This window comes from Myotis myotis, unplaced genomic scaffold (genome assembly GCF_014108235.1).
Source record: "Myotis myotis isolate mMyoMyo1 unplaced genomic scaffold, mMyoMyo1.p scaffold_m19_p_20, whole genome shotgun sequence".
Classification (NCBI taxonomy): domain Eukaryota; kingdom Metazoa; phylum Chordata; class Mammalia; order Chiroptera; family Vespertilionidae; genus Myotis; species Myotis myotis.
This window is the reverse complement of record NW_023416325.1, coordinates 25,059,682-25,081,810: the sequence shown is the minus strand read 5'-3', so window position 1 is coordinate 25,081,810 and position 22,129 is coordinate 25,059,682. Positions and strand designations below refer to the sequence as shown.

At 53.9% G+C, this 22,129-nt stretch overlaps 1 protein-coding gene across 2 annotated transcripts in view; it reads left to right on the top strand.

Moving 5' to 3' along the window:
- GRIK4 (glutamate ionotropic receptor kainate type subunit 4) overlaps window positions 1-22,129 on the top strand; it is a 241,974-nt gene that overhangs the window by 205,605 nt on the left and 14,240 nt on the right. For both annotated transcript variants that reach the window (XM_036354352.1, XM_036354351.1), the window contains 5 exons: window positions 6,581-6,690; window positions 8,775-8,948; window positions 12,512-12,677; window positions 14,194-14,419; window positions 19,116-19,244. In XM_036354352.1, the coding sequence (XP_036210245.1) occupies window positions 6,581-6,690; window positions 8,775-8,948; window positions 12,512-12,677; window positions 14,194-14,419; window positions 19,116-19,244 (805 nt within the window). The remainder of the gene's footprint in view (window positions 1-6,580; window positions 6,691-8,774; window positions 8,949-12,511; window positions 12,678-14,193; window positions 14,420-19,115; window positions 19,245-22,129) is intronic.

Here is a 22,129-nt window from a genome sequence, read left to right as displayed (position 1 = left end):
CTTCTGCACACATTTTTAAATGATTTAATTTTTAATTGATTTTAGAGAGAGAGGAAGAGAGAGAAACATCAGTTGATTGCCTCCCACATACACCTCGACTGGGGATCAAACCTGCAACCTGGGCATGTGGCCTCACCAGGAATCAAACCAGTGACCTTTTGCTCCACAGGACGATGCTCAACCAACTGAGCACACTGGCCAGGGCGTTGCATATTTTAAAAAGAGAAGGAGGCTACTGGTTAGGTTGGCTAGAGTGGGCACAGCTGGTGTTAAAAAGAATTTGTGGAGGCACAGCAATGGGCAGCAGAGGATGGGCAAGACAGCTGGCGGGCAGGGCAGGGGAAGGCAGGGGGCAGGGCAGGGAAGGAGACTGGCTGAGCCTCAGATCGCCATGGTCAGTCATCACATGGTTGGCACGTAGTTCTCCTAGTTTGTCTGCTAACCCAGAAGAAGTTCCTCTCATCTTCACATCAAACTAGCTCTCCGTGCGCTGGTATTAGATGGCTTTCCCAGCACTGCAGCCACTGCAGGGTCCAAGGCCACACGGCATATTCCTCTGTATTAGCTGGCACCACCCGGCTACCCAGCAGGGAAGTCACCAAAGCTAATCCCACGTGTCTGCTGAAGAAGCGACTCTCCCTCTTCTGACCTTCTCAGGCCTCGCATTCCAATTCCAAGAAAGGGGGTATTTACATTCACAGCCCAGCCTGAGCTCACATGCCCACAGCTGCTAGGGCATCAGAGACTGGGGCCCATTTCTCCCGTGGAAGGCCTCCTTGCCACGGCCACCAGGCGGCTCAGAAGAGCACAGCTCTGTCCTAGGCCTGTGCCTCTCAGGACCCTGGCCGGGCGTGGGGAAGAAGGCCAAGCATCTGGAAGAAGAGAACATCAGAATCCCAGGCTTCCAGGCGAAGATGGAGAGAAAGGTGAGGATCTGGTCAGAGACAACTGTTGACAATGCGGTTCATGTGTCTCTCATGGATAAACGGAATGTTAATCCTCTTGTTCCTCTTTTCACGATAATGACAGTCCCCATTCATTGAGCACCTCCTTTTGGATAATTGAACTTTTGAATAATTGTCCTGTGTACCCTTGCTCATTTGGTCCTCAGGATTGGTCTTTGAGGAAAAAGGGCCAGGATTACAATTCCATCTTAAACGAGGAGCTCACACAGGGCTGGGCCTGGCATGCAGGTGTCCTAGCTCTCAGAACAGTGTTCTTGTCTGAGCTGCGCCTGGCAGAATTCCTGGGCGTTCTCTAGCTCGCACTATTTCTTGAGCCCACCCCACCCCCTCCAGCACCTGGGCCCCGAGGGAGCACCCAAAAGCAAATGGAGACAGGGATTAAAAAGTGAGAAAGAAATAAAGGCCAACATTGAATGAATGCCAAGCATTTTTCTGGATGTATTACCCCTTTTTCAAGAAGGTCTTTTCATTTCAGAAAGATTGTCCAGGAAAATGGAGAACAGTGCTGAGTAAACCAGTGAATCATTTCTAATACTGCTTAATATTCTATTATAAGAAAACAGAAAATGAATAGAGTTTTATCTCTTAACACTAAATAACATAATGGCCCATATAATGGAAATATGGCTTCCTGAATCATTTTAATGTTGATTATTTATTGAGTGCTCCTCTCTAAAGAAGCTGAAGGTGTTTTATCACCTTTAGTAATTCTCACATCCTCCCTTCATGCTGATCATGGTATCCCATGATATGGAAAAAGAAGTGGCACCAGAGAAGTAGAGTGGTTTGCCTAACATCACTCAGCAAGACAAGGGCAATGCCAGGGTTAGAACTTAGGTCTACTCATACCTGATTTCCAACAAGTAACATGAAAATAGATAAGCTGCGTCTGGGCTATATATAGGCAACAACCCCATCTGGGGGTTTTATGAAGAGGAATTCATTGATTACCCTTCCCCGCTAGAGTCAGAGATGAGAATTGCATGCTAAACCAAAATATCATCAAGACAACTCATTGCAGACACACTGAGGGGAGCTCCCCTTGGTTCCTGGGTTGGCACAAGAAGAAATTATGCTCTTCTGCCTCTTCCTGAAGGACTAATGGAAACTGTTGTCTTATCTCCTCATCCCAAGTGTGTTCTATTGACCACTGACCACGACTGGTCTCTGTAAATTGCCTTTAGTTCCAATGACTTTGCCAAGCCTTTGTCATTAGCTCTGCTGGAGAGGAGATGGAGTACAGGGAAAGAAGAAGATTCATAACAGTAGTTTGTATGTAGGGAATGGGGACGAGGGTACAATTTGACACAAACACAAGAGGGCCCACCACAGTCGGACCCACTCTGTCCACCCGGAAAGGCTGAGATGGTGCCAGTGAGATGAAATCACTGGCATTAAGTGCCTTCCTCCAGGAGTGAGCCTGGTGTTGCCCTGATGGCTTCCCTGTGGACCCCTAGGGGACCCTTATGACTCATGTTATAACCACAGGAACCACAGGAGTTGGGGGAGTGACTATAACCAGATGGTGCCCCCAGGATTGTTAGCAGGTGTCACTGTAGGACAGAACATAGTGTTTCCTGTACATCGAGGGAGTGTCACTATAAAAGTACGTTCCCTCCTATCACATACCCTCCCTTCCCCCCGTTGATTTCTGATTGCCATCAGACAGGAAGAGGCAAACACATACTAATACACAGCCCTCACTACGTGTCATCGAGTCCTCAAAACAACCCCATTTTTGTAATTATTACCCCTGCTACGAAGGAAACAAAAGCCCAGAGAAGTTAAGTGACTTGCCCAGTGTCACACAGTTTGTAAGTGTAAGCCAAGTTCAGTCCAAGTCCGTGTTTCAGTTTACTACTTGTCCTGCATGACTGGCTCTCATGCACTTGTTCCAGACTCTGGAAAACACTTGTGTTCCTCCTGTAATGTCACATTCCAGTACACATAGAATGAAGCATCAGGGAGTTAATAGATTCTTTTAAGGATAAGAGGAATTGCCTACTTGCAAGGGGAGTTTGGTGCCCCTTCATAGCCCCTGGGCAGCTCCAGTGGTAACGTTCAAAGAGTCTCACCATGTGGGACTGCTCAGTTGGTGACCAGCCCTTTGGCTCTCTCTGCCATCAAGGATGCTGGCTCTGGTGTGGTTAGTCTGAAGCACAGTGCAAAAGTCAAGGGGACCATTTCGAATTTTGGTGCCATCTGCAGAGCTTGACTTGTTTTAGGCTATTGGGACATAGACATTTATAACCAATTACCAACCTTCAGCGTGGTGTATTCCCCAGAAAGAATGGCTCAACTTGCAGTCAACAGAGAAGTGTACAATCAGTGTAAATGCCTGTAGATACCACAGAGTGTATCTGTTGTATTAAGGCATTATTTATTGTTACCCAATATCACACAGTTTGTAAGTGGTGAAACCAGGATTTGGTTCTAGGCAATCTGGCTGGCTGATAAATAATGGTGGTTATAAGTAAGTGATGTTTAAGAGTACTGTAAGGGGTGAGATGGAGCACGTTGGAATTCTGCCGGCATTGAGGAGAAGGTGTGAAAGTAATTAGGGACATTACTGAGCAAGATAAGAAGAAGAAGATGCAGTCCAGCTGCCATTTAAAGGAAAGTAAGCAGGGCATCCCTATGGCAACAGGCCAACAAATGAACACCAGAGAAACGGAGCCCATTGCCATGATTTCAGCAAGGCATGTACCCTCCCTGGGTCTTCCCGCCCTTCAATATGGAGACCTGACATTGAGATCCAGAAAACACAGGGAAACACTGAGTTATTCAGAAGAAAAGTGTCACCATCATATATCTTTTGGGTTAAGGAAAATCTTGGAAGAAATGCCTATGGCATATGGCATCTGATTTGCTCCAAGCACAGTAACTCAGCAATCTTGGGAAGGAAGCCATCTGAAGCATCCCCACAGGAAAAAATGGTAGGCGTTTGGAGCCTTGCAAGTCACATACTTCTCTTGGGCATCATATAAACTGTGTGGGTTCTGCCCAGGCCAAGACAGCAGAGTCCCCGACCCAGATCTCAAATGACTGCCCTTCTTTGCTCTCTGGTTGGCATCAGCCATTCACGTGTAGAATCAGATGTTGTCTTGCCAAGTGACTAGTATGTGTTTAGTGGAGCTGTAAATTATATCACAGTGTCACTTGTGATATAATCAAGTATAGATTCTGATATTGAGCAGGTAATGGGGTTTGATTCAGGAAGCAACAATAAGATTTTTTCATAGATGTCTCTCAATTGAGAGACACAAAGTAAGATGATCTTGACTGACAGGGCGCATGGGACTCACGTGATGTTTGTTCAGAGGCAGTGGCCACATGAGGTGTGGGCGTGCCAGCCCATCCCCATGGGCTTGAGGACGGGTCCTGCACAGCCTGCTGCTGCTCGTGGCATGATGAGGAAGACACGCCAACCACAGCACAAAAAGTGACATATCTTTTATAGCCAGATGTTTGCTCACCAGTTTTGTGTGTGTGTGTTGCAGTTGCAGTTTGAATTCAATAATATTTTGTATTAGTTTCAGATGAACAGCATAGTGATTCAGTAGTCATTTGTTTCACAGAGTGGTCCCTCCCCTGGTAGTTCCAGTCCCCTCCTGGCACCACTCAGGTCATTACCGCATCATTGGCTACATTCCCTGTGCTGTGCTTCCCATCCTGTAACTATTTTGTAACTGCCAATCAATACTGCTCCATCCCTTCACCTTTCACCCAGCCCACAACCCCCTCTGCAAAGGCAACCGTCAATCTATTTTCTGTATCTATGAGTCTATTTTCATAACCCCTGAGCTTAGCACTGAGTTTCTATCCTATCCATGGACTTCCTAGATTTCTGGAATCATAAAATCATGTCCTTTTCAATTGGGAGTGGTTCTGTAGGAGCACCTGGCCAGTGGTCTCACAGTGAGTGGAAGTGGCTGGCCTGGCACAAGGCCACAGGAGCTGTGGGAGCTGAGGGGAGAGGTCGCCTGGTGTGGTAGCCACCACTCAGCTCCAGCAGCTGAGAAGATAGGCCTGGTGTCACCAGACCACCCATCAAAAGCAAAACAGTGAGAAATCTGGATTTTTAAATGAAATCTCCATAACTAATGCTGGCAACTAATCAAAATGAGTAAACACTGCAGGGTAAACAAACAGGCTGTCTGTGGGCTGCGTGTGGTGTAAGCACAAGTGTGTCACCTCTGATCGAGTCCAGCTCCCATAGAGACTGGAGGGGGTGTGGACTGGCCCAAGACTCAAAGCTCAGACAGGGGGCAGGTTCCTGGCTCCCTCCTTCTCCTCCCACCTACTGCCCACAGCTTCCTGCTCCTGGCTCCCTCCTTCTTCTCCAGGCCCACTGCCCACAGCTTCCTGTGACCAGCTACCTCCTTTGACTCCCATGACTCTGGCCAAACACATCCCTGGGCTGGGAACAAGTCCTGCTTCTCCACAGCATTAGAGTCCCAGCCTGGGCTTTGTGTCAGAAAACCTGTGTCTGCCAACAAATGACAAGTGTTGATGAGGATGTGGAGAAAAAGAAACCCTCGTGCACTGCTGGTGGGAATGCAGACTGGTGCAGCCACTGTGGAGAACAGTACAGAGTTTCCTCAAAAAACTAAAAATGGAACTGCCATTCAATCCTGTGATCCCACTTCTGGAGATATATCCCAAGAAATCAGAAACACCAATCAGAAAGGATATATACATACCTGTGTTCATAGCAGCACAATTTACAATAGCTAAGAGCTGGAAACAGCCCAAGTGCCCATCAACACATGAGTGGATTAAAAAACAGTGGTACATCTACACAATGGAATACTACGCTGCTGTAAAAAAGAAGGAATTCTTATCATTTGCAACAGCATAGATGGACCTGGAGAGCATTATGCTAAACAAAATAAGCCATCAAAGAAAGATAAATATCACATGATCTCACTCATTTGGAATATAATGAACAACATAAATTGATGAACAAATATAGGTCCAGAGACATAGAAGCATTGAACATTCCATCAAACCTCAGAGGGAAGGCAGGGGAGGGTGGGGGCAAAGGGGAGAGATCAACCAAAGGACTTGTATGCATGCATATAAGCATAAGCGATGGACACAAACAGTAGGGAGGTGAGGGTATGTGCTTGGGGGTGGGGACAGCTGGGGAGAGGTCAATGGGGGGAGGAGACATGTGTAATACTTAAAACAATAAAGAATTTAAATTTAAAAAAAGAAAATGTGTGTCTGAGTCCCAGCTCCCACTTCTTCGCTGTGTAACCTGGATACATCTCCCAACTGCCCTGGGCTTTGGCTTCTTCACTTTAAAAAATGGAAATAATAACCTGTGCCCCACAGCACTGGCTTACGGTTTATATGAGGTCTCGCTGTGTGTGACCTGCAGAGGAAGACTTGTGTCCCGCTCAGCACCACGGACAGCGACCGCTCAGCGCTGCCTCCACCCAGCCGTGAGGCCTGGGGAGCAATGGGCGGAGTGCAGGGCCTGGTCAGCCAGAACCCAAGGCAATGCAGGACCAGCCCAGCGCGCACCAGACCCTGTCCCCCACTGCCTGGCCCCAAAGCCGTTCTTATCGAATGTGTGCAGTGAGTCTTGTTTTTATTTCCGTCCCCAGGGACGCAAGCCCGGCTACTTCTCCTTCCTGGACCCGTTTTCTCCAGGTGTCTGGCTCTTCATGCTTCTCGCCTACCTGGCCGTCAGCTGCATCCTCTTCCTGGTGGCTCGGTACAGTCTTCCCGTCCCTTTCCTCACACTGCCACCTCGTGTCCACCTCTGGGAACTACCTGGGAGGGGCGGGGAGGAGGAGAAGGCCTTGGGGCCAAACTAGAGGGATGGGCGGGAGTCAGAACCTGAACCACTCTGCCCAGGTGTTGACCTGGCACTATCCACCCACCCTTGGCACAACATTCCCGCATGTGTACAATGCCAACAGGTGAGCTTGCCCAAACTTGCGTCTGCACCCTTGCCTCTTGCCCCGCCCGCTCCCCTGTCTTCAGCCCCCTGCTCAGGAGGGGAGAAGGGGAGACGGGGAGGAGGGGAGGGGCAAGGAGAGCCCTCTGATTAGCACTGTGCACTCCACTTGCTGGCATCATTCTTCGCCAGGACCTGCCACAAAGTGCTGAGTGGTGAGCAGCAGGAACGGGGCTGGAGGCCTTTTCTGCAGAGGCCTGGCCTCTCCCAGCCCAGAGCTACCTGTGAAAACACAGCTGCCTTGTTGAACCGGAACATGAAGGAGGCAGATGGCAGAGAGGCAGGATGGAGAGAGGCATTTGCCAGTAACGTTAAGACATATGGTCCAGCCCGGCTGGCGTGGCTCAGTGGTTGAGCATCGACCTATGAGCCAGGAGGTCACGGTTCAATTCCCGGTCAGATCACATGCCCCAGTGGTGGGCTCGGTCCCCAGTGTGGGTGTGCAGGAGGCAGCTGATCCATGATTCTCTCTCATCATTAATGTTTCTATCTCTCCCTCTCCCTCTTCCTCCCTTCTGAAGTCAATTCTATATAGAGATGGCCCAGAGCAGGGGTTGGGAAGAGCCCGCCCTCCCCGCTCCCTGGAAACCCGAGGCTGCCCTGGGCCTAAGGAGAGCGCAGGAGCCTGCAGGCTGAGGCCTCCCGGGAGGGGGGGGCACGGGGGGGCGCAGGAGGGTGTGCTCTCTGAGGCTCGGGCATGGACCCGCCTGGCCCTTCACTACCCAGAAGCAGGACCCGGGCGAGGAGCTCCCTGTCCTCCCTCAGAGGGCACCTGCCCCGAGCTCGGTGCCCGCAGTGAGGACAGCAAGGGCGCTTGTGAGGGAGGATGACTGCTCAGAGGGCACCTGTGGGGCTGAGGGGCTCTGTCCCCCTCAGCAGCTGCTCCGGCTGGGCCGCAGGGCTGGGCCTCTGTGTAGGTCCCACCTCTGTGTGTGTGCTGGGGCGGGGGGTCCCTCAGAGGCAGCTCTTCAGTGGCCCCAAGGGAGCTGTGCTTTCTCCCATTAGAAGACGGGGCCCCAAGCCATGGGGAGCCTAGGCTGGGGGCAGGTCCCCGCCGCCCAGAGGTACTGTGTCACCCATCTCTGCTGCCTCCAGTGGAAATCACAGCCACGTCCAAGAAGTCATTGGGCCCCACCAAGAAAGACCTCTGAGCACCTGGTGGTCTTCAAAGGCCGTGTGAGCACTGGCACTGCTTGGCGCCAGCTGCCCCTTGGGCCTGCAGCCCTGGCCAGTGCCGGGTCCCTGTTGTCAGTGACAGCGGGGCATCCCTGGGCACTGGCACGCTGCCAGGCCCCTCTGCGGGCCACACGGTCTGCTGCTGCCTGGAACCTGGCTTCGCTGCTCCCTAATTCTCTCCTGCCCCTTTGGTTGAGCCCCTCCTGTATCAGCAACCACAGCCTTCAGGTGACCTGGAAGGTGCTGGAAATGGTCCTCCAGCTTGGTTACCAGTCTCTCTCTCTCTCTCTCACACACACACACACACACGCACACACACACACGCACACACACGCCTGCCTCGCCAGGCCTGCCAGAGCCTGAACCTCTCAGCCAGCCGCAGGCTCCCTGCTCACCTGTTTCGTGTATTAGAGTTCTCCTGCGTCAGGATTTATGTTGAAAAGTAAACATGTTTCTACGATGAAAGAAAAACAGCTAGAAACTGCCAGCATGATCCAGGCCCCTCGGTTCTGGTTGGGAAAATCCAAGTCCAGAAAAGGAAGGGGCTTTCCCAAGGCCAGGAGCCCAGTGACAGTGCAGACCTGAGGCCAGAAAGAAAAGCCCGGCTCTCTGGTCACCCCCGGCCCCTCCGTGGCTCCGTAAACGTTCCTTTTGCCCCACAGGTTGACCCCTTACGAGTGGTACAGCCCGCACGCCTGTGCGCGGGGCCGGTGCGGCCTGCTGGTGAACCAGTACTCCCTGGGCAACAGCCTCTGGTTTCCCGTCGGGGGCTTCATGCAGCAGGGCTCCACCATCGCGCCACGAGCCTTGTCCACACGCTGTGTCAGCGGTGTCTGGTAAGATGGCAGAGGAGGGCCGCGTGGGGGTGCCAGCCCGGATAAGCCCGGCTCTGGGTGCACACGCTCACCGAGGGCAGAACCTCGATGCCCCGTTGGAGAGCCGCCGCCTCTGCCTGGCAAAGCAGAACAGTGGGGAGCTGCCGGAGTCCTGGTCCTGCCGGCTCAGCAGCTCTGGGGAGTGGGTGGGGCGCTTTGGGATGTCCTACCCCTGCCTGTCCTCACCCGGTGGTCTGCACACAGAGGGAGCCAAGGCAGGAGAGAGACGGATTGAGAAAACAGCCTGAAAGGCCCACGGCAAGGCGAGGATGTGGTTCAGCCTTAAAGACGGCCTGAGGCTGAGTGGCCTGGCCAGCAAGGCCTGTGCAGATGTGTGCAAACAGGAGCCTATGGCAGGGGGTGCTGCGGGAGGAGCCTCTCACACCCTCCACTGTCAGGGCCAGCCTGACAGGTTGAGCCGGGCTGAGGTAGGGAGGTGGGAATTGAGAAAAGAAAGACAGGAGAGTGGGATCGGGAGGACTACAGCTCATTGAGGAACTGCAGCAAGTTTATTAACCACGCAATGCCTTTTATACACAAAACACTGAATAGGAGGTCTGTCAAGAGGAATGTATTCTTTGTTCCTCTTAATCTCTAAGGGAGAGACAGAGCAGAAGGACAAATTCTCTGTACAGCAAATCTCAGTAAATAGTTACAGACTTCTTGGTAAGCCATGAAAGGCTGTTCTCATTCTACAAAGGTTGCTCTCATTCTACTGATAACCGCCATCCAAACAAGTCTGGGAAAACTGTGTGGGTAAGGGTCCCAGCCTTGCTAGCCCCTTCAGGTGCAAGAACCGTGTCAGCTTACACCCGGTCTCCAACACTCTACCAGCTTCCTGCCCTCTGCACCGGGTGTGGGGGCTTCCCAGGCCTGTCCACCTCAGTGTGGGGGATGCAAATCCGTAGTCACTCTGAGGTAGGCCCTCGGGGAGCACACAGCCAGCCTCTGGTCTCCCAAGCAGGAGCCAGCCTCCCCCTGAAGCTCCCTTCTCCTCCTTCTCTCCGGCTCTCCCGGGGCCGTGGCTTCAGTGGGGACGAAGCTCTTTGAAATGTGAAGGTGCTGTGACGTGTGGACTAGATTTGCTTCAGACGTGACGGGAGGAGCTGACAGGGAATGTGCACCGAGAAGGACAAGCATGCAGAGCACCAGCTCCCGCCCGCGCTCGGAAGCCCACCTCGGGTGGCTGCCACCACTCGTCAGACAGTCCAGTGTGTCAGGCCCAGGAGAGGGAAGGGGCGTTTCTGTACTGGACCCTGTGCCGGGCAGGGTCGTCTGCACAGCAGCCAGGGGGCTGACAGGACGGGGAAACGGCTGGGCAGCAACCCCTTCCGGCTGGGGTTGTTTTCCTGACAAATACCCTGGGATTAAAGCGTTTGGACGAGGTGCTCGTGCCCTCTCAGGCAGTAGCCAAGAAATCCAGTGGACCCACATAGGGAACTGGGTTTCACGTTGCCCAGAACAGGGAAGAGACAGTCACAGAGCATCCTAAACATCCAGGAGACCTGGGCAGATGCCATGGAGACAAGAGAAGTCAGCTGCAGAGTCTGCCCCTGCCTCCTGGGGCCTCCCTTGCAGAGGGTGCTGTGGCCGTCGCTGCACTTAGGCCCGCCAGCCGCTCTGCCCTCTGTGTGTAAGTGCCTGGCTCCAGTGGCTCAGGGACTCCACTTCTGAGAGTGTGCCAGAGGCGGCTCCCCAGCCCCAACCCGAGTGGGGGTGATGTCCCCTTTGCCTCTTGGAGTTCTCGGTCATTAACTCAGGCTGGGTTTGGGAGCTCGCCAGGGGACTGGGAGCAGAAAGCAGGCCAGCCTTAGCTTCCTCGCCCAGAGCAGGTGGCAGACAGTGCCATGGCACTGACGAGAATGCCAGCTTCACCACTGATGGCCCCTTTTCAGACAGGAGCGGGGGCCACGTGCTGCGGAGGGGCGGGGGCAGGGGGTAGGGGATGTGCTTTCTCAGCAGAGACGAGGCCTGCACTGACCTCTGACCCCTTCCATTGCGACGGGGGCATAAACAGCCACATGCCCAGGACTGGAGCTGAGTGTGAGGGCGGAGGAACCTCCCCAGCCAACGCCAAGGTGGCGTCCACGCCCAGGGCTCCTTACCCCAGAGTCCTAGCCAAGACCGCTGAGCACGGTCACCTGTCACCCTCACCTGGGGCCACGCACCTCAGCACCACCCCAGCTTCCCCCGGGGTGTGGGCATGAGAAACGACTTCCAGCGAGTGTTAGAGCTGCGGCAGGAGCCGAGAGCAGGTCTGGGCTATGGGCACACCTGCCTTACGGTCACACCCAGGGAAGGCAGCCAGCGGTGTCTGTCCCGCACCTCACTTCTTCACACCCCACCCTCAGCTGGTGTGGACAGGCTCTCCAGCCCCAACTCCGCATCTGATTTCCAGATCTCAAGGCCGAGCAGGCACTAGCACCGCCTGCTAGACATGCGAGCATTTCCAGGGACACGCATGCCCCTACCCCCCGCCCAGGCCTCACAGTGGACAGGACAGCGCCATGACTGAGCCCGTCACCTTCACGTTTCAAAGAGCTTCGCCCCCAAGGTCCCTGGGGTCTGGCACACGCATCTGGGGATGGGCATATGGATGCCCCATCAGGTGGCCCCGTCTCCTCCTGGGGGTCGGCCCGCGGAGCCCTGGCATTTTGTGGCAGATCCACCTGGGAGCCGCCGCCACTGCATTCGGGGAAGCCCCACGCCTTCGCTGGCACCGTCTTCACAGAATGTGAGGCCTCATGGACTCAGCCTTCCCTGAGTCAGAACGTGTGGTTATCCAGCCACAAGTTCTCTGAGATATACCCTAGAGCCCAGTAAGCAGATGAGGAGGGTGAGATCCATACTGCTCGTCCAACTCCTGCAGTGAGCACGTGGTTTTAAGGGCTTTCGTGTGCCTGCTGCCTGCGTGGCACACTTCCTGTGATTTTAAATGGGCTCCATCCGCCCAGTAAAGCGGCTTCTCCTTCGGCTTCACATGAGCACGTGTGTCCCAACTGCAGCCCCTGGGCATCCAAAGGCGCTGGTCCACAGTCTCGAGGAGTTTCTGCTGCGACAATCCGCAGAACTGGCTTCTAAACACGGATTTACCGTGTGATACTGGGGGGCTCTTTGCCCTCTGAGCCTCAGGTCCTCGGCTGTAAAGCCAGGGTGAGCGGCCACCCCTGGAGCCATGCGAGTGCGTGGGGCGGTCCTCGCACACGGCATTGCTCCCCTGAAGGTTGGCTGCATCCTGAGGAGACAGTCCAGCTCTGGGCAGACCCTCAGAGCCTTCGCCCCCACTCACCCCACGCCCATTCCTTTCCGTCTCCCACACTGCCTGCATGCACACCCTCCATCAAGCAACAACCCCATCCTTTCCAGTAGGAAACAAGGAAGACCCTGTCTCCTTCCAGGCAGCCTCACCCACCTGCTCCCTCCCACGAAGGACCCCTGGTCTCTCCCCCGCTGCAGCAGGGCCAGGTGGGCCAGGGCTCCTGGGCATGCCCGGTGACGATGGCGTCTGGTCTCTTCCTGTGCAGGTGGGCATTCACGCTGATCATCATCTCGTCCTACACGGCCAACCTGGCCGCCTTCCTGACGGTGCAGCGCATGGACGTGCCCATTGAGTCGGTGGACGACCTGGCCGACCAGACCACCATCGAGTATGGCACCATCCACGGCGGCTCCAGCATGACCTTCTTCCAAGTAAAGCCACTTGGTCGTGCACCACCATGGGGGTTGGGCAGCACATGGGGGAGACGTCCGTCCCTGAGACAGGGACCCCTCTCTTCATCCAGATCTCTTCGGAGCACCTGCTTTGGGGTTCACATGGGATTCGTGTTCCTCCTGCTCCACAAAATGCCCCTGAGACTTGGGGTTAGTGTCCACCTGTCCCCAGTGTGGCATGTGGACACATGTGGTAATTGAGATTCTTTTAGGTACTATTTGGCAGAACTATTTTTTAATCTCAGTAGCTTCCTATTTCTTTTCAAATGAGTGTTAGAAATGTATATGCAGTGAATGTAATCTGTACTTTTATTTATATTGCTGCATAGGATGAGGCTAATGCATATATTTAAATGTTTTCTAAGTTACTTTAATTTTCTAGGTCACTTAGACAAAGCAAGATTAGAATAATATGCAAATGACTGGAGTGTAAGGAACTCTAGATTAAATGCACTGGTTTTTATTGATCCCAGACTGGGTCAGATCAGAACCCTAGTGGCTTCTTGGGGTTCCCTTGCGAGGCCCCGGAGGCCTTGCCACAGGGTGAGCTGCACGGCAAACGGAGGGCAGGTTCCCACAGGCTCAGGACCCCAGCGAAGCAGGGTCTCCGGAGTTAATGGTGGAACCAGCCACGTTCATTTTCATGAACAAGTCCAGGCTGCAGTCTGTTTCCCTGCGAGTCTGGGAGCCTGTGGATACAGGGTCAGTGACGACATCGTGCAAACAAGGGTTTGGTGAGACCCGGACGCCCTCTGTCCTGTTATTACCTGTTGTTACTGGACTGGTAACTGGCTGAGGGCTGCTGGGGAAGAACTGGCACTGGCCCTGAAGGCAGCATCTCAGTAGAAGTCCCGCTGGAGCTGGGGCTACTGCCCCAGCCTGAAGGCCGAGGAAGGACACCCCCCAGGTTCCCATTTGCACCATCAGACAGGCCTGGCCACAGCCTCTTGGCAGACGAGGCCAAACCAGGCACCCAGCCTCCAGGCAGAGTCCACAGCCTGCGGACCTGTGTCTTCCTTCTCCTTCTGTGAAAGGCGTCAAGGCCCCATCCACCGCCCGCCATCAGGTGTTGAGAGGTGATGGGACAGGAAGGGCCATGGGATAAGATGAGGGGCTTGAGGAGCAGGAGGGCCAGAATTGTAAGGTCCACTGTGTTTCCCCCCCCCCCGCGCGCCCCCCCCCCCCCGGCCCCCGGCCTTTTTGTGTTTGGTTAATCCTCACACAAGGATATTTTTCCTTTGATTTTTAGAGAGAATGGAAGGGAGGAGGAGAGACAGAGACACATGGATTGGTTACCTCCCACACACACCCCAACCACAGCCAGGGAGGATCCTGCAACCAAGGTCCATGCCCTTGACCGGAATCGAACCCAGGACCCTTCAGCCCGCAGACCGACACTCTATCCACTGAGCCAAACCGGCCAGGGCTCTCTCTCTCTTTTTAAACTAACATTTCCTTTTCTCTTCCTCCTCCTTCTCTGTGTGCCCTTTCCCAGAACTCCCGCTACCAGACCTACCAGCGCATGTGGAATTACATGTACTCCAAGCAGCCGAGCGTGTTCGTGAAGAGCACGGAGGAGGGGGTTGCCAGGGTGCTGAACTCCAACTACGCCTTCCTCCTGGAGTCCACCATGAACGAGTACCACCGGCAGCGGAACTGCAACCTCACGCAGGTTGGGGGCCTGCTGGACACCAAGGGCTACGGCATCGGCATGCCTGTCGGTACGCAGAGCCCCAGCCTCGGGGCACCTCAGCCAGGCGGGCAGAGCACTAGGCCACAGTGCACCCTGGATTCACAACCCATTTCTAAGCCCAGTGTAGCCATAAATTTGGGGGGTGACATTGTTGAGAGCTTAAAAGGAGCAAATCACATGCTCCCACTAATCAGGGAAGCAGTTCTCAATCCTTAATAATTGGAGGGCCACTTGACTAGGTATAAAGTCATTAATTTTTTTTTAATATCTTTTTAATGATTTCAGAGAGATGGGAGAGGGAGAGAGAGATAGAAACATCAATGATGAGAGAGAATCATGGATCGGCTGCCTCCTGCACACCCCACATTGGGGATGGAGCCCACAACCCGGGCATGTGCCCTGACCAAGCATCAAACCATGACCTCCTGGTTCATAGGTCAACGCTCAACCACCGAGCCACACTAGCCAGGCAATGAATGAATGAATTATTACATGGCATGTTGATGCCCTGGGTAGATTCTTTCAGCCTCTGCTTTCCGCTCTCCTGCCCTTTGGCCATTTCTCTATTGATTGACATCAGGTAGTGGGAAGGAGAAGGAGAAGATGGTAAAACTCAGATGAATTCATTTTGCTATTAGTGTCCCTGGTGAAAGTTTTATTACAGAAGAAGACTGACACGATTTGATGAGATGGCTTTCAAGTCACATGTGTTCTCACGGATGCACCTGCTCCGAGTCAGCGTCCGAGTCAGCGTCCAGTTTGCAGACCGCGTGCCATCTGGCTGGTGTAGGAGACAGAGAGGTTTGGCTTCCAGAAGGTGGCTTCTAAAGGATGCTTGTGCTTTGAGCGTTCCTCTACCTCTACCAGAGTTGCAGGGAAGCCTTTGAGCTGCTGGTTGTGATTGTGGAGCATCTGACATGTTTCCCAGGTGATTTCGGTGCACACCCTCCTCCACACGCAACCGAGAGCCACGCTGTGTAGGGCTGACCTTGTCTGACCTGTCCTTGTGCAAGACCACAGGGAAGAAGTGGGAACTGAGGCTGTCAGACCATGTGGGGAACTTGACGTACAGCATGTGCATCTTTGCTGGCACCTCACCCCTCCCCCACAACTCCCCGCCAGGCCTCTATAAGCTATAGGCTCCAGGTAGCCCTGGGAAGTGAGAAGAGCATGAGCTGGAGTCAGGCCAGCCTGGGGATGCCCTACTTGCTGGCTGAGGGAACTTGCTTTGGTCATTTAACTTCTCTGGGTCAGTTTTCCCAGTTGGAAAATTAGGCTTCTCGTGCCCACCTTGTAGAATTCTTGAGAGGGTTATATGTGATCATCGATCTGGTGCCTACCACAGGGCCCACACCTAGCCTGCAGGGAGTCATTGGTGCCCTCCCCTCGTCCATAGTCCCCTGTTTTTTGATAAAAGCAGATAACCTTTTAAAGACTGATCAGAAACCAAGCCAAAGGACACAGGTAATAATATGTTTAATCCTTGAACTCTGTACATTCTGACTCCAGCAGTTCTGTAACCTGGGGCCTCGCTCAGGGCACCCACACATCTGCACACCCTCACATGTGTGTGCATAGTGATGCCCATTGACATCACAGAGGGTAGGCCCTTGGAGAAATTTCTTGGCTGACATTTTGTTTCAAGATCCTGTAGTGAACCACGAAATGAACTTGAGGTACGCTTTGATAATACTGCAGCAAGGAAACACAGTTTTTAGCTCAAGTGTCAAATGCTTAAAAAGTTTCATGGAACAAACAGGTGGAGAGTTGGCATAAGGCAGACAGATTCTAGAAATGTCTGTCGGTGACCAAGGACGCAGGGAGGGAAATGCCTGTGCTCTGCGTCTGACAGGAGCTTTCGCACACGTGCCATCTTATTGAATCTTCCCGCTTTGGCAGTAGATGTGGTCCTTCCTGTTCCAGAGGGAAGGACTGCCACTTAGAGCTGCTCGTCAAAGGTCCCAGAGCAAGTAGAGGAGCGAGCTGGGTGGGCCTAGACCATGTTGCCAGGGGCCCCGCCCAGTGGGAAGGAGGGGGAGGCGGGAAGGTGAGCTGTGGGCTTTTCTAGGTTCTCAGCTCCGGCTGTTGTGGCGGAATTTCAGTCCAGCTGAGGTGACGTCCAGGAGACAAGCATGTGCGTCATGCTGCAGTGGGAGATCGGGCATAGCTGCAGCCTACAGGATGTGGTGGGACCGGGAATCAGGGGACACAGCAAGGGGTGCAATGGAAAGCTACTCAGGTGGTGCAGGGCTCAGTGGGCAGAAGGAGCAAGTGGAGTCTCCTTCCAGGGGACCCCGTGTGCTGCTGAGGTTCGGCTGAAAATGCCTTGAAAATGGCTTGAAGCGCCTCGCTGGGCTGGACAGTTGCCTTTAAACCTGGGCTGCTCATTTGTCCACCGGCCACCATGTCCATTAGTCCCTCACGCTGGCGGGAGGCATGCTGCTGGGCACCCGCAGCCACTCAGGTGCCTGAGGCTGCGGCCTGGGGCTTGCACGCCCAGCCCAGGCTGAGCTGCAGTGGGCCAGGTTCCTTCATTTGTGGGGTCCTGGGCTGTCCTTGCCTGTCAAAGTGCAGCCCCTGGCCCAGCAGCAGGGTATCACCGTGGAGCTCCCTAAAAATGCAGACCCACCCTGAATCAGAGCCTGCAGTTCAGCCAGGCCCCCAGGTAATTCCTGTGCACCTTGAAGTTTGAGAGCACTGGTCTACTTGTCTACTTGTCCCAACCTTCTGCCTGAATTTTCCACCATAGTCTCCCCCCGGGGTAGCTGTCCACTCAGGCCTCCACGGAGCTGGGCAAGGACACTGGGCAGCTCAGTGGATTTCCAACCCCTTGGCAGTATTTTTTTTTTTTTTTTTTTCAGAGCAGAAGGAAGAGGGAGAGAAACATCAATGATGAGAGGGAATCATTGATCAGCTGCCTCCTGCACACCCACCACTGGGGATCAAGTCTGCAACCCGGGCATATACCCTTGACCAGAATCGAACCCGGAACCCTTCAGTCTTTAGGCCGACACTCTATCCACCAAGACAAACCAGCCAGGGCTTGGCAGTTTTTTCTTAATGATGTCAGGCCTCAGCCTGTGCCGGGCATTGAGCCTTCCACAGCTTCATGTAAGCCTGTCTTTGTGATTAAATCTAAACCTAGACTCAACGCTCCTTAACCTGCCGGAGTCCAACCCCAGCAGGTCCAGGGGTCCCCCATAGGTGTGGACGGAGTCGGCGAAGAAGGAATGTCACGGAGACAGCGTTCAGTTGATCAGCAGCCTAGCCAGGACCTCTAGCCAGGATCTCCAGCCAAGTTCTAGTCTGGATCTCCAGAGAGGTTCTGCTTAGGATCTCCAGCCAGGTTCTGTGTCCATGTTCTCTTGCTAGGTTCTCCAGGTTCTCCAGCCAGGTTCTGTAGCCATGTTCCCTCGCTAGGTTCTCTCTCCAGCCAGGTTCAGTCACCAGGTTCTAGTCAGGTTCTCTTGCCAATTTCTGTAGTCAGGTTCAGTCCAGGATCTTTTGCCATGTTCTCTCGCTAGGTTCTGTCTTTAGGTTCTGAGGCCAGTTTCTGTCCAGGATCTTTTGCCATGTTCTCTCCAGCGAAGTTCTTCTGTCTCTAGAGAACGTTCTTTGTAGGTTCTGTCTCTCTTGGTTCTGTGATCTAAGCTCTGTGTTCTAAGTTCTGTGTTCTAAGTTCTGTGTTCTAAGTTCTGTGTTCTAAGTTCTGTCTCTTGCTGTCTTGTTACAACTGTATTTATACCAGTTGATTCAATCCTATCAATCTCTATTACAAAGGTTAGGGCGTTTCTTATCTCCATTCCAGGGAGTAAAGATTATGTAGCTTAAGCATGATTGTTCATAGTTAAAGTGATTAATTACCCACCTGGCACTTAGTTGAGGGGTTTTATTCCCTCCCTAACTTCAGGGGAAAATCCCTACCTGGGGAAACAACCTTTCTCAGAGACCTTGGTTAAAACACATAGTGCCAAGAAGGTGAGCAAACATATTAAGAACAGTATGCCATATATGCCAGGTCCCTTGAAACAGCAAGCATGGACCGGCTCCCGGCATTAACCAATATGGTCCAGAACATTTTTAAAAGAATTGTACTGAACAGAAGCCTTCTGAGTGGGGAGGGAGGGAGGAGCAGTGTGACAGGGTGTGGGCCAGCCAGTGGGCCTGGCCACTTGGTGCCTATGTGAGGATGTGGGTGCTGGTACCGGATTCTCGCCAGATGGAAAAGAGGCGCTTCGACCCCACTGGGTGCCTCTCATTCATTGGCGGCTGCTCAGGGCACAGGGTTGTTAGCTGTAATGTAGAAAGAGCTATAAATGCCCAGAGATAATTTAAGTAAAGTAGAAAATAGACAGCTGCCCACCTGAGAGGTGACATCACAGATTCTCCTCCTTGGCCTCAAACCTGGGATGCAGATGGAGGCTTTGCAAGCAGCTTTCTGCCTGAGTGTGTCCTGGACCACAGGGGCCCGTGAGTGGGAGCAAGTGCCACTCTGCCTGGGACGCTGTCCCTTCACCCACACTGAGTCCTGGCCGGGGTCCTGGACAAGGAAAGCAGAAATTCCTGCATGAGGCCGAGCTCCTCTTCTCCTCCAGGTCCCCTGGTAGCACCAAGAGCAGCAGCTGCAGGGTCCCCACCCCCAAGGAAGCGGGGATCGGCCAGAGGCTAGAAGGGAGCAGGTGCCGGGAGAGGACTCACGCCCTGCCCGGCTCTCTGTGCCGCAGGCTCAGCCTTCCGGGACGAGTTCGACCTGGCCATTCTCCAGCTGCAGGAAAACAACCGCCTGGAGATTCTGAAGCGCAAGTGGTGGGAAGGGGGTAAGTGCCCGAAGGAGGAAGACCACAGAGCCAGAGGTAAGGGCCACCCTGGAGGCCGTGGGCTATTCCTGTGCGTCCGGCCAGCCAGTGGCTTCCTAGGCATGTGGACAGCAGGCCTTGGAAGGTCCCAGGGCTGGGCTGGGGCTGGGCTGGGGCTGGCTGGGGCTGGCTGGGTCCTTTCTCAGGGTCCTGGCATAGCCTAATGTCAATGTCCACCTGGCTCAGGTGCCAGAGGCACTTCCACCCTGGCTCACGCATCCAACCACCTCTCACCTGGCCACGTCTCACCTGGCCACCTCTCACCTGACCACCTCTCACCTAGCCCACCTCTCACCTGGCCCACCTCTCTCCTGGCCACCTCTCACCTGGCCCACCTCTCACCTGGCCCACCTCTCTCCTGGCCACCTCTCACCTGGCCCACCTCTCACCTGGCCACCTCTCACCTGGCCCACCTCTTACCCTGGTCCATGCCCCTCCCCTCAGAGCCTGTCCTTCTCCCATGCCCGCAGAGGCCACAGTGGGCAGGCTGTGGGCAGAGGCCACAGTGGGCAGGCTGTGGGCGGGGGCCGCAGTGGGCAGGCTGTGGGCAGAGTCTGCTGGTGTCTCAGGTGGAGCGGAGATGAGCCCATGGGAAGGTGGCCCGCAGGATGGCACCAGGGGAGCCCTGGGCAGCCACGTGGCCCTCCACCACCCGTCCCAGTGCAAACACATGTGATTGAAAACCATCTAATCCAGTGGTTCTCAACCTTCTGGCCCTTTAAATACAGTTCCTCATGTTGTGACCCAACCATAAAATTATTTTCGTTGCTACTTCATAACTGTAATGTTGCTACTGTTATGAATTGTAATGTAAATATCTGATATGCAGGATGGTCTTAGGCGACCCCTGTGAAAGGGTCGTTCGACCACCAAAGGGGTCGCAACCCACAGGTTGAGAACCACTGAAATCTGACCAGGTGGGAGAGTTGAAATAAAATGCGATTGTTGACAAGTTGGCGTTTGCTAATGTCCCGTGACAGCGGTGAGCGTGAGAGTGCTAGGAGAGAGGCCCTGTCCCAGAGAGGGGGAGGGACATATTGACGATGGATCTGAAGAATCTGAGATGGAAGTGGAGGGTGGCCCTGGGCCAGAGCGAGAGCCCCTGGTCCTTCCTGGGACTGACTAGCAACACCCTGGGCCCCTCTCCCACCCCACCCGCGGTGCCTGGCACCCTCTGTGACTGGGCGGGCACTGGGCAGGGGACACTGCATTCTTGTGTCATCTTGTGGATGACAGCACCTCAGACAGGGACCCAGTCTCACTGCTTCTGGGTCCCCAGCCTCCCCCAGCGCCTGGCACCAGTCGGCATTCGGTAATGTTGGTGGGAGGGGACTGTGCTAACAGCTGCCACAGCAGCCGTGACCTCGCTCCTGGGCCTCTACGGTGACGACTGAAACTGTGCTTACAATTACTTCCTCAGTAGCCTTTATGCCCAGGGTTTTCTATGCAGTCCAGGTGCCCCTGCCTCTGGGGAGCCAGGAGCAGAGCTGGCGTGGCCTCGGAGCCACAAGGGCCTGTGGTGGCCACAGGCACCGGCAGATAGGCCTCACTTCCTCCTCCCGCTGCTTTCCTTCCTGCTGGAGCCGCATCCACTGCATCGCCAAGGTTCCCTCATTGCTACTGAGTTCACCTCAGTCCCTAGTTTCTCCTTCCATCCCTGACCCCTAAACCTGCACAGGCCCTCCCTTTGGGCACTCATTTCCATATCTGTGTGTGTTTATCTATACTCTCAAGCCCACAGAGAAGCAGAGGCGGCAGTCAAACTGGCAGACTCGTGGGGATGACGACCTGGGATCTGGGCGCCTCAGAGTTTTCGCGCAGGGACCTCGATGCACCCATCTCTTCCCTTTAGATGTCACCCGAAGTCTAATGGGCTCTGTACCACCACCACCCCCACTCCCCCCCACACACTCACACCCACAAGTGAAGCTCTTCACCTCTTCACACGCCGAGGATGGCTCTCTTCATGACGCAGTTTTGAGGACTCGGGACCATGGGCTGTGGGTCAAATGGACCCCATTTTACAGATGCTCTTGTGCCAGACACTGCTAAAGGCCATTGCGCCCAGTGTCCTTGTGTGGGAAAGAGGGGCAATAACATTCCACCTCAGGCCCATTATGAAGATTGAAGGAGTTAAATTGTGTTCAAAGCTCAGCACCGTGCCTGGCCCAAAAGAAATGAGTGTGAGTTTTATTCTAAAATCTCAGTCTAAAGGAGCATTACGGCACAACGAGAGGTCTAAACAGTATCCACCAGCCACACTGTGCCTGCCCACTCACCCACACTCCTAAGGCTAGAGGGCTCCTCGAAAATCGACTCTTAGGGCATTTATTTTGTGTCTGTTGACATCTTTCTCTCATGGACTATAAGAAACCAAGGTCAGGGCCTGGCTCTTATTTTTGTATCCCAGTAACCAGCATATTATCTGCAGCAGTACTTGATGGAAGGACAAACATCGAATGAATGAATGAATGAATGAATGAGAAAACTTCTCAAGGACCTCCAGCCTGGTACCATTTTCACCCTCATCCTATGTCTGCTTCCTCCCAAACAGGGACACTGACCCCAGGTGTTGGCATTGCAAGTGTCTACACTTTCCCCATTGCATCCAACAAACACTGTGGCCCCTGACTGCCAGGCACTGTGCTAGGCTCTGGAATGACAAAAAGGAATACGATATGGCCCCTCTCCAGAGGGCTGGAACCCAGAGAGAGGCACAGCGAGTCTGTAAGATGGCTGTGCTGCGGGGCTGCTTTACTGACGGAAGTAAATCACGCCAGAGGAAGGCGTGATTGATTCTAGGCAGAGGTCAGGAATGCTTTGGGGAGACGGTTGGCCAGGACCTCAAAGATTTGTTAGAGCCACGGTTTCAGGAGTGCTGG